The 12500-nt window shown below is 40.9% G+C and overlaps 2 protein-coding genes across 2 annotated transcripts in view; one reads left to right on the forward strand and one right to left on the reverse strand.

Annotated features, from left to right (window-relative positions):
* The window catches only part of LOC138047606 (dual 3',5'-cyclic-AMP and -GMP phosphodiesterase 11A-like), a 33143-nt gene extending 26449 nt beyond the window's left edge, over positions 1 to 6694 (forward strand). The window contains exons 18-22 of the mRNA XM_068894532.1: positions 195 to 272; positions 1168 to 1231; positions 2207 to 2281; positions 3323 to 3406; positions 4890 to 6694. Coding sequence (XP_068750633.1) covers positions 195 to 272; positions 1168 to 1231; positions 2207 to 2281; positions 3323 to 3406; positions 4890 to 5030 — 442 coding nt within the window. The 3' untranslated portion in view covers positions 5031 to 6694. The remainder of the gene's footprint in view (positions 1 to 194; positions 273 to 1167; positions 1232 to 2206; positions 2282 to 3322; positions 3407 to 4889) is intronic.
* Positions 6695 to 11990: 5296 nt separating this feature from the next.
* Positions 11991 to 12500, reverse strand: part of LOC138047641 (switch-associated protein 70-like) — a 16572-nt gene continuing 16062 nt past the window's right edge. Inside the window, exon 6 of the mRNA XM_068894547.1 lies at positions 11991 to 12500. This exon is cut by the window's right edge and continues 537 nt beyond it. The gene's annotated coding sequence lies outside the window, so the exon portion shown is untranslated.

The following is a 12500-nucleotide window of genomic DNA, read 5'->3' on the forward strand; positions in this document are numbered from 1 at the left end:
GACCAACTTGGAATCACAATAGCGAAATGATTCTAAAACTTTTTGGTAATTTAAATAAGAAAGCAAAAGACAACGATAAAAACGAACGACGTTTCGGTGTCGTCATGACGCCATTAGGGAAGACCACGGCGACGGCTTCGAGATCGTTATCTAAACGTATCATTCCATTTTACTCCATTTGTTTCGTTACACAGGCAGCGATCGATATTCTTCCCGCTTGTTGAAAGAGGAGGCCTGGATCCGTCGATTCCAGATCACAGAGATATGCTCAAGTAAAAACTGCATAGATTAAAGATGACAGAGAACTACTTTTGTACATTTTTTATGAAAGGAAACAGCACAACTCTTGTAACATATGCTCTTTAAATCTTGCGAAGTCGTGTTTTACTGTTTAATTTAATAATTTTTTAATAATAATAATAATAATGATTATGTTATGATAATGTTTAGTAATTAATAACCAAACAGCCATTAATTAATGATGTCAATTATTTGATACTAATACTACTACTACTACTACTACTACTACTATTACTACTACTACTACTACTACTACTAATAATAATAATAATAATAATAATAATAATAATTTTTAATGATGAATTTTTACTAAAGGAGTGGAATTGTTTTAACGGATTGGACATTCCTTTTTCTCTGTATTACACGGTGAACATGCAAGAGAACCGTGCCATGGCTCAGTAGTGTTCTTTGCGTAGAATATTCTAATGAGGAGTGTTCACAGGGTGTATGAACATGACGTCATAGCGATTGCATGTAGGTATACCAGAGCATTAAACTAATTCTCAGGAAATTGAACTCCCTTTCTTTTCAAATATTTTAAAGATTATTTTCCTGCTTTGAGGAGAGGTGACTTAGAGGTGACGGTTGATCTCGTGGGTAAATAGGTTTTATTGTTGGTTTAAGGTTTGCACTCACGTGATCAACAGCCATGTTTTTCAACGAAAACAGAAGAAAACGTTTGTGTCACAATAGAGTTCAATTCCCGGAGGATTGGGTTGGGACACCAACATGGCCGCCGTGACGTCATGTAAAAACCAAGAATAGAGTTTCTGCGCGTGACATTTTCAAGTTGTCTTGATAGGCTCTGATGTTCATTAACTAGTTATTATATTGTGAAAGAAAAGAGAACAAATCTTGCTTTGTTAGGGCGATGATGATGACTGCTTGTGATCTCAACGGAACAACCAAACCTTGGGAAGTCCAGAAAGAGGTGTGTTGTGCCTTTTTCCTCTGTTGCTGCTTACATTTACGATTGAGCAAAAGTCAACCTTGCAGGACGTATTTTTCGTGAAACTCGATTGATGGTCGGGTTCCCATCAGTCTCCTGTTGCTCAGTTGCGGAGCATCCGAACTAGTAATCGGAAGGTCGTAGGTTCGACTCCTGCAAAGGAGCACTCGGATTTTTTCCGAGTATCCCCGAGTCACCATTGGCGAGTCTCCTATAGCTCCGAGGTAGAGCATCTGAACTAGTAATGGGAAGGTCGTAGGTTCAACTCCTGCAAAGGAGCACTCGGATTTTTTCCTAGTATCTCCGCGAAACTGGCAAGTCTCCTATAGCTCCGAGGTAGAGCATCCGAACTAGTAATCGGAAGGTCGTAGGTTCAACTCCTGCAAAGAAGCACTCGGATTTTTTTCGAGTATCCCCGAGTCACCACTGACGAGTCTCCTATAGCTCAGGGGTAAAGCATCCGAACTAGTAATCGGAAGGTCGTAGGTTCGAATCCTGCAAAGGAGAAAACTAAACCGCAACCACTAACGGTAATTGGTTTGCGGTTTTATGTGGCTTCTGATTGGTTGCTGCACAATGGTAAATGTCAAAGTCAAATCAAAGTATTCACGGTTTCGTATTCGCACAGTCAAGTGCTTCTTACAAACCTCCAAATAAATGAACCAGTACACAATGACAGAGACCATGTTCCTTACTTTCTACGAAGAGTTTATTGGTGTTTTTTTGATGTCCTACAGAGCCAATGAATACTGAAGTGTTTTGTAACGGAGCTTACGGGTAATCGTTCGTTTTCCGGTGTAATCAAATGTTGTTTAAACTGCTTTCCATAGAAACGATCAGCGGTGCAAAAGTGAATTAAATTCCCGAGAAGAATGTCTTGATCATTAAGACCTAAGGACTTCTTCCAGTAGAGGACTTGTCACTGGTCACCGACATCAAACACCTTTCTTTTCGCAGGTTGTTCACCTAGTGACAAGCGAATTCTTCCAGCAGGGAGATCTCGAGCGAACCACTCTCAAAATGGAGCCATCTGTAAGTATGTTGACCCCATCCACAGCGTGCTGCGATTGTTTCTCTAAGCACAGAGAATAACTTTCTCTGGCTAGTTCCAAACTAACAATTTATGTTATCACTAACTTTGCCCCTCCCCCCCCTCCCTTGTGCAGTTTCATTAGTGTTTGCAAACAATTACAAAATGAGCCGTCAATTGGACCTGCACTATATAGATTCCGTTTCCCTTTCGACTGTCCTTTCGCTCGTTGCTAAGAAACAATCGTACCATCTTTACAACATCACCAGCGATACTTTTATTATCACGTTCAATTAACCATAATAAATTGTTGAACCAGCTGACGTGTCGGAAGACACTTTTTATACAACTAAACGACCTAGCTCACCGGACGTTCCCTTGTACAGGAAGTTCTCCAATCCTGTCTGGGACTCTATTTTCCTTTGCAGTTGTCCCTCCGCCCCTGCATGTTTTCGGAGTAAAAAGTTATTGATGTTTGGGAGACTGGCCCTGCCTGTCTCCAAAGTTTCGAAATTTGTTCTGTCCAAACAGCAAGTTTTGAAACTACGGGTGCGTTCGATTGACCGTATTCCGGAATAATAATACGTGGAGTGATGATTTAAACTGTATGTTTGGCGTTTTGAAGCAACAAAGATAACAAAGATATGTTTAAAATAGCATTTTAGCGGGTATTTGACAATTTCAGTGTGCATCTCCATAAAAACGAAGGATTTCTAACTTCTATTTCATACATTCCTATTCCGGAATACGGTCAATCGAACGCGCGCTACGATACGCTCATTCTGAAAAGCTGCTCTTTAAACTTGTTTTCAAGACCAGAGAGAACAATATAATTGCAAACATTCTTGTCTTAAAATCAGCGTTAAATACCATGGAAACATATAGGTTTTGATGCCTCTTAACCATCGGTTAGCGTTAACCGGATTTCGAGTAACCTGCCCCAGATTAGTGGCTATTTGAACGGACGAGTTCGGTAGCGGAGCCTTGCTTTATCGTCTCTGTTATCAAGTATTTTCAACCCAAGGTGATTAATTTCCTCACAGGCATTAATGGACAGGCAGAAAGTTGATGAACTCCCTGCTCTTCAAGTGCAATTCTTTGAATCAACAGGAATTCCCGTCTTCAAGGTATGTTTTCATGTCAAGTGAAATTTCATTTGGTGAGGCATGACAATGATGTTTAAAATGATTCTCGTATAAACTATGTCTTGCTCGTTTTACGAAAACCATGCTCAACACGAAGGGTTTCACAAGGGAAAAATATTTTAGTCGTGTTTACACATGACCTCAGTTTTTATAACAGGGATGGCACTAGGATTTTTCAATCTGAGTCCTGGGACCCGCATGTTCGGCCAAATTGGGGTCCCAAGCATTTTTTGGGGGTCCCAAAATCTTGGTGACCCTCTGCGAAAAAAAGAGAGTAACCAACTTGGAATTAATATTGACGCATATGCATAGGACCGGCCGACAAAGGCTTTTTCTAGAGCCGTTACATTCATTCCTGGACAAGAACTCTGTTAATGAAAGAGCACCCTTTCCAAGGGTTTACGCATCACTGGTGTCCTCCCTTAGGAGCAACGAAACGTAACGTCCGATTTTGCTATATATTTGCATTCAGTGACTTGCAGAGTACATTCCTCTGAAGAAGACCGCAGAAGGCGGTCGAAAATTTAGTTTTAACCTATTTAGATGTTTTAAACCCCATTTCTTAGAACTTCAGTTATGATCACAGATCGCTCCAACAGTTACAAACAACAGAATATACTGACAAATCAAAGCAAGTTGTGTGAGTTATTTAAGTCAGTGCCTTGCGTCCTGGGACGCATTAAAATTTCGATGATGCATTTTTTGGATTTTATTTGCGTAAAAATGCACGATTTCTGCGTTAACGCGATCCCTGTATAACTTATGCGAGTACGAAAAATGCAACTGAATGAAATGGATGAAAATGCTGTACCTCCTTCAAACTTGTTCCCAGGGTCCTCAAGTTCATTCCTCGCTCGAGGGAGGAAGAGAGAAGACCCTGGGAACGAGGTTGTGCCTCCTTACGTTAACATGCTGACAACCGCTAGTAGTTGTGCTCTAACCCTAAAAACAATTGAGTTGCGTCCTAAAGGGATCCATTGAAATTAGAGGTTGGTAAGAGCTGCGTCCTATCTCGGGAGTTGTGTACGAGGAGAGTTTCACCAAGAAGCATGCGCATTTCGAGGCTCGCCCCAACCTTGCGCTATTTCGCGGGGCGTTTGAGTGCAACCCAAGGCAAACATTTTTCCCAAATTAGAGCCTGTTCGCAGGTGATGCCAGTGGTGACATGATTTGATTACCACCCGAAAAAACCCCAATTCCTTCATTAATATGGTGTTCAAGCTCGAACTTGTTCAAGCTTGTGTTTGAGGTCCTTCCTTAAATTGCTTGTTTGGGAGAAAAGATAAACCATTATTAAGCTTCTGGGAGCCTCTCTCCACTTCTCTCTTCTCTTCCAATCCCCTCATCCCAGAGGAATTTCGTACTCCGGCCATGGATTTACACTTAATTTAAGGTAGGATGCGTAGGATTTTGCTGAGTTGCATGGTTAGTCGCGGAGGTTTAATTTTGCGGTTTTTGACCCTAGGCTTTAACTCAGTTCAACCCCAAGATGAAGCCTCTCTTAGAAGGAGCAGAGTCTAATAAAAACCGCTGGTGTGAACTTGAAAAAGAACGGCAGGCGCGGCAAAAGGAAGACGATGACGTCAAACAGCATATAGTCACGTGACAGTACGAAAACCGTTGCCGTGTTTAGCCGATTTCAAGATGACGACCACTGGAGCACTGAAATTGGAAGACTGGCCATACACATGCACAGACAATAAACAAAAATCAACCAATGGGGATGGACAGAGGTGGGGCTGAACGCGGGAAAATGTGTGGCACTGAACAAGCTGCCGATGTACTTACTGCCTTGTGGTAGGGGAAATTGACACGTGGTTTTTTTTTGGCCAATCACTAAGCCAGGTGATGCAAAACCAAAGCCATTCGAATTACTCCACTCAAATGAGAACCGCTCATCAATTAATTCAAAAGTAGAAATTCTGTTGTCTTCAGTAAGACTTTACGGATTGTGTATAATGCCTTCACGGTAAGGATCTCGTCCGCCAACAAAAACGCAAAGAAAGAAATATAAAAAAGTTGGAACTATATATAGACATTGACTTAATATATATAGAGACAAAGTAAATATCATCCAAGAACTGACACCAAGTTCCTATTTAGTTGAAATAGATTTAGTGTAAAAGTGGTGGGATGGGAGCCACTTTAAGTTATCAATGGTAGGTTCAAATAATTACCTTAACGCATGTAAAGAGGGATGCCTTGTTTTGCTGAAACAAATATATAGTGCCTTTTTCCCCTGCAAAGCTTTTCTTTGGCGATACAGGGGTACTGACAATTTCACTGGAATTTTGTCACGATTTTGACGGGAAATCGCGTTTTAAAGTTATCGTACAAGCCACACCCTCTGGAGTTTAGCAAGGGCTTTTCTTCAAAGCAGTTTTTTCTGGTACAAGTCGACTTTTGACTTCTCGTGGAAGGGAATTGTTTTAGCTTTTCTCCAAAAAAAATACCCCTTTTCCCGGTTAAGGAATTCAATCTTTTTTTTAACTGACGTCATAACTTGTCTGGTCTGGCCCAACCCTAACCATGCATGTCTTTCAATGCAGTTGATGAACTTAAAGGGGCGTAGATCTGGCGGGTCGACATTCGGGACAGAAGAAAAGGGGATGCCATAACATTTGTTCGAAGAGCAACCTAATTTAGGAACCAACAGTATTGAACAGATAACGTGACAATGTCCCTAATTCCTCTCTGACAAGTTTTCAGCCAAATTAAATCGAAAAAAACGGAAACGGGCACTATTCTATTCTTCTCTCTTCCTTTTGAGCAGCAAACCATATCGTTGCTCTTGGTAATATATTCATAATAAATGATGAAAATATTATACTTTAGAGAGAATATATTTAGAGAGACAGATTATGGTTTGAGATACCTTGTGAAAAGTAGGCGATCTCTTTTCTGATAAGCAAAATAATATGAAAAGAGTTTAATTCTTCAGAAATTTCTTACAAATCAGAGTACAAATTATTTGACGGCCACAAAAATGGCAAGAAACAGAGAAGGGTAACTATAAATCTGCTACGAATCAAAGCTCAATTGTCGGCGATTGGTCTCTTTCCTTTAATTGAAGATTTCACTTTTATTTTTGAGGCGCTTTCCAAGGAAAATAGGGGAGCAGAGAATTGAAAACAGGTCTTTTGATTACAGCGTCAATGATAGTATTTTACTATTGTATATAGCACAAATGGTTGAGGTTTAGATTGAAAATTGTATTTATTGCTGTTCATAAATTGCCATGAACGAAATATAGCTGCAACGGAACTTTTATACTTGTGTTTCGTGATGAGCTTCTGGCCACAAATTTTATCACGTCATGCGAAGGGAACGCGTTACAGCAGCCAAAATGGGGTAGACTTTCATATACCGGACTAAAATGGCGGAAGACAAAAGAAACCATTGTTATTCCCATTAGGCCTTGCTAATTAGGTATTGTTATGTTCGCTTTGTTCTTTTGTTTTTTGGACATAAATTATTTCGGATCCGGTATATGAAAGACCAACCAACTTGGCAGCGCCTGGCGGAATATAAATAGACAAGAGGCCAGAAGTAGCTATTAATGGTCTGGCCATTTCTTCTCAACTTTTGCCAACTCGTTGGCACGTCTTATAACGACAAAAGGAATCGGTGGAGAATATGAGGTGTCTTAATCAAAAACATAAAACAAACGGCGGCTACAAACGTAATGATAAACCGCATTTTATACTTTTGACTTGACGTTTCGTATGCTACAACATACATACGAAACGTCAAGTCAAAAGTAAAATGCGCTTTATCATTATGTTTGTAGCCGCTGTTTGTTTTATGTTTTTGATTAAGTTGAAATGGCCAAAGAGCAAGAATATTTATGATGAGGTGTCTTCATCATTGGCCGGGCCACGATCGACTTCAAACTACGCAATTCGTCGGGAAAGGGAGACTAAAGTCCGGTTTCCAAATAGTCGTCCGTGTCGTTACAATCGTGTCTGTCGCTTCAAATTTTTGGAAGCGACAGGGACGATCATATGGAAACGCTCTAGTGATCACCCGGGACGATCCCGGGACGATCCTTGCGACAGAAACGATCAGTCGTCCGAGATAGACTCGAGTTCTATCCTTGCGACAGAGACGACCGGAAAAGACTCTCAAGCCATCGCATATTTTTAATGGAAACCGGGTTCAAACGATAGAAGCGACAGAAGCGTTGGGACATATCCCATGATGCACCTGATTGCTTACTTCACGTCCATATACACGCTTCAATTTAAAATGGCGGCAAGCAACTCGAATAACACCTCTACATTTATGGAAGAAATACAGCGGTATGAATGTCTTTATAACAAATTTTAGAAGGATTATAAGAACAGAAGAACCAATAGACGAAGAACTAATAGAAGAAATAACTAATAGAAGAACTAATAGACGAAGATTGGAAGTGATCCTCGCGCTTAAAGTGGTACTATGGTCAAAAAATCACTTCCTTTTTGTCTTCAGATTTTGAAAGTGTGTTTGCTCAACACCTGCCTGTCAAAATTTTGAGCTTTGATTTTTATCCAAAGGCTGTTTACTTTGAGTGTAAGTTTTTGATTTCACGGTCCGCCAACACTCACGTTCAAAACTGACCGACTGGACTCCAGAGGATTGGATCTAGGGAAAGGTGACGTCATTTACTCAATTGCTTTAACTTTTTATGTATGCAAAACACGAGTTTAAAAATCTCGAAGCCCGTAACTCACGTGCTGCATATTAATTCAGTCGCGTACAAACGCATTGCATTCTTAAACTAGTGAGGCTATGACGCCATTTTCTCCTCGATCCAGCTCTGGCAGGATTTTAAAGTTAGTAATGGCGGACCATTAAATTAAAATAAACAAGTGCTACATTACAACTTAGTGTTTAGTTAACATAGTTTTGAAATCCAAAAAAAAAAAAAAAAGATTTGAATTTTTGATCATAGTACCTGTTTAACTGGGCTGTTTGAGCAGTTGTCATTTTATAGCCACGTGGGGCCCGTTTCTCGAAAGTCCCGAAAACGTTCCGGGCCCGAAAAGCCATTTGTGAAACTGCAAACCGCTTGTTTTGAAAAGCCGACCTTTTAACATGTTTTCAACTAACTAAAAGTAACATGTCTGTGAAGTTTGACGACTTAAATCCCCTCTGTTCTTGAGATACAAAGGGAATAGGCCAGTTTCGTATTCTAACGGTTGGAGTGGATCTAGCATGAAATGGAGGCTAATGCGGGCAAATTAATTTGCATTTGAAAAGATTTGCCCGCATTAGCCTCCATTCCATGCTAGATCCAGTCCAGCCGTGAGAATTCGAAAATGGTCTATTGTGGCACCCGAAATAGGCCCGAAAAGTTTCGGGACTTTTGAGAAACAGGCCACTGGGCTCGGTTGTTCAAAAGCCGATGAACGCAAATCCCAGGTTAAAAATTAACCAAGGCGTTTATTTCTCTACTCCCAAATGCTGTTCAACGCTGATATTCGGCAAAACTTTACAGTAGAAGAAGTCAATCTTGAAAACTTTCAACAAAAAGTTGAAAACATCAGACAATAGTTTACGCTAATCCTGGGTTAAGTTAATCGGCTTTCGAACAACCCGCGGGCCCTGAAAAATTCGGGCGCCTTCAACGGGATTCTTATCCATGACTTCTGCAATGCCGGTGCAAAAGAAAACGCCTTAAAGCGTAAAAGCTGACGTCGATTCGTATGCCCCCTAAATTTGGCAATCTGACGTCGTTGTTAGGACGAGAACGGCAAAGGAATGTATCAAAATGTGAAACGCATGTGTGGGGCATGTAAAGCTATTGTATTTCTTCATTAAACCGACTGTTTTGTGGCGTTTTCCTAGCCGTCCTCGTCGTCCTTGGGTATGCTACCTTAGTATCTACGACGGCGACGTCACTGTGTAGGTCTGCGATTATTTCATCTCCTTCACATCGCACAGTATGGGCGAATTATCGTATCACTGGGGCGCATTATCGTATCGCGAGGGAGCTACGGAGCAAAAGGACTGCTGGAAGACTCAGGACGGCAGAATGACGAAAAAATGTCGCGTAAGATTGGGAAAGGTAGCTCTTGTGAATTGCCGTCCTGAGTCTTCCAGCCGTCGTGTTGCTTAAGCTCCCTACTGTATCGGTAAGAACGGTTTTAAAGTAAAGCCGCATCCACACGAGCAATTATTGTGTGACAATTTTTCAGTGGCAAATGTATTTTCACGTGTGCATGTCACAACAAATGATATTTTAAATCGGTGTTAATCGATTGGCGCCAGAAATGACTTTGACCAGCGGAGAATCAAGAAAGAAAAGAAACTCAAAGGAGCACAGGACTGACTACAAAGACAAAAGTTCAGTTTTACCTTTCACAGCTGCCAAGTCAAGGCAGCTTCTGCAGGTACCGGAGCAGAAATTACGTAAAACAAGACAGAAAACAAATCAACTCCTAATAAAGACCAATCCCAAGCAGGAACCCAGGACTCGGAGCCTACAACTCTACTGTGTTCGTGTAACGGCGTTTTCACAGACCGATTTATTTTTAGATTGAATTTCCCGCGAATGAGATTCCCACAGGAGCGCGATGACCAATTACAAGAAATTAAGCTGACGTCATAGGGTCACCGAACCGGAACTGCCTTTGTTTTTTGACCTAATTCGCCGTTTCACAGACGCTGTATGGGAGTTGCACGCTCCAGATGGGCTCCTGTCCAAGTGACCAAAAACACAATGCTTTCCGAATGTCACAATCTTCTTTCCATATAATTACTATTTCGTCATAATGCTTCTTCTTAGTATTTCTATTTTTATAACTCTCGCATTTTGTATTCCAAAGGCTTTCTCGAGTTTTTAACTCCTCTACCAAGGGTTACTCGATCTGTCCATCCACGGGTTTACGTCGCAATCTTGGTTGCGAAAAAAGTGGCCTGGACACTACTACTGAGTCTATATAAATACTCGCGCGCCAGTTTTTCAGCAAATGAATTTGTCACATAAAATTTGAGCAAATTTTGTCATATAGAGGGGCAAATAAAACTTGTCACACAAAAATTGCCACAGAAAACGTGCTCGTGTGGATGCGGCTTAAAAATAGAAGAATAAACGCGGTTAAGCGCTCATCTTGGTGTGATCGAAAACTTCAAATTTGATTATTTCAGGGCCCAGTTGTTCAAACGATGGATAGCGCTATCCGCCGGATAAATAACTATCCAGTGGATCAGCAATGGCGAAATCTCTTGCGCTATCCAATGGATAGTGATATTGACGTTTCAGTTGATTGTACAGGCATAAACGTAACGTAAGAACCGGTGCGTGTTTGGTCTTCTCGAGACAGAGGTAAGAGATGGTTTCGTGAAGACTAGGACGCCTAAAATGCCCTGTTGTAAACATGGCGGTTCACGAGTGAACTTGTCTCTCTGGCTTCTCTGTGGATGAATTCCAGCACCTAGCGATACAATTTGGGCCAGTTTTGAAATCTAAAAACTTCGATCACTATCTATTGAATAGGTAATAGCCAAATCACTTACGCTATCCAATGGATAGTGATTTATCCGGTGGATAGCTCTATCCACCTTTTGAACAACTGGGGTGTGGCAAAGAAATGTACTAAAATACGAGCCACACGTGCAGCACGACCAAGTCTCGGCAGTAATTGACAATTTCTCGTCACGTGCTCCCCATAACCTCAAATTTTGGTCAATTCATGTCGTCAGAGCGAGAACAGCATAGAAATGTACACAAGTGTAAAACGCACGTGCAGGGCTTTTTGATTCATCACATTCTCGTAGCCAGACATCGTAACTTTTTTTAAAGCTCCCTATTGCTAAGGAAAAAAAAAGCACTCTGCAAAAGCCACTCATTTAATAAATTGCTTTCTTCATTATATCTAGTGGCCTCTGAGCCACCGTAGAATTTCATAATCTTATCGTTTGAATAACCTGTTACAACAAAGAAATTCGAACAGTGTTTGGCAGGAAAAAGACGACATTATTATGTCGAAAAATGGTAGCTAACATAAAAATAAAATAAAATAAAATAAAGTAACGATATTATCCATTTCGATCGGGGAGCGAAAACGTTTCTTATATCATAAAAAAGAACTTGTAGAAACCCATGCAGGGCTAATAAGCTGTATGTTCATGGTGCAACAATTGGGAGCTTAAGCACGCGCGTTTTTGAGATGCGGACGGCAACCGGAAGAGACCAATTCGCTTTCCAGGACAGTTGTGTCTCCCAGATTTTTACACTAATCATCTCTAATGGAGAAAAGAAACTTGACAATGAAATGTGGTTGTGTGAAGACAAGTTAAAAGGGAAAACAGATCACTTCCGGTTGTCGTCCGCGTCTCAAAAACGCGCGTGCTTAAGCTCCCTATTCTTGACAGCGACAGACCTTCTTCTCGGTATCATTATTATTTTTTGATTGCACCTGACGTCACAGGGGCCATGTTGGTGGAAAAAGTCTTTTGGGAATTTGACTCTATTATTACGCAACATCTGAGCTACATTTTTCTATTGTTTTGGCATCAACATGGCCGTTTTATCACGTGAGTGCAATCAAACAATTGTCATGATCACAATCATCATAAGCATCATCATCATCATCTATTTCATAAATACTGTGGTATCAAAATAAGGTAAAGATCTTCAAAAATATTATAAAATATGTCTATGCTTGACTGCGGTAAAAAGAAACACCACAAAATCTGAGAAGCGCTCCGCTACCGCGTTCGCGGGCAATACGTGGAGCGGTTTTCAGTAGAGTGTCGAGAGATCCAAACACGTCGAGGTACGAAGGTTTTGGAAAAGGAAAAAGAGGAAGAGGTAGTAGTTGCAGACGTTAAGGAAAACCGACAGTCGTTTCGAAAAGTAGCTCTTGTGAAATGCAAAAAGACGACCCTATCCCCTTCTCTCCCTCATTGTCTGTTCATTTGCTCTTATTTGCACACGACAGAAACCACCCTTGAAGCATTGTCGCTCTATTTTTCAGTTTCGATGAATCCTGTTTTTCTCGAGGGTTCTGTTGCCCCATCTTTTGTTGAACCACTCTTTCCTTTCCTCGCTTTCCTTCGGCTGCAACTATCCTTTCGTGTTCCTACT

The sequence above is a fragment of the Montipora capricornis genome, chromosome 1 (assembly GCF_036669925.1).
Source record: "Montipora capricornis isolate CH-2021 chromosome 1, ASM3666992v2, whole genome shotgun sequence".
Taxonomy (NCBI): domain Eukaryota; kingdom Metazoa; phylum Cnidaria; class Anthozoa; order Scleractinia; family Acroporidae; genus Montipora; species Montipora capricornis.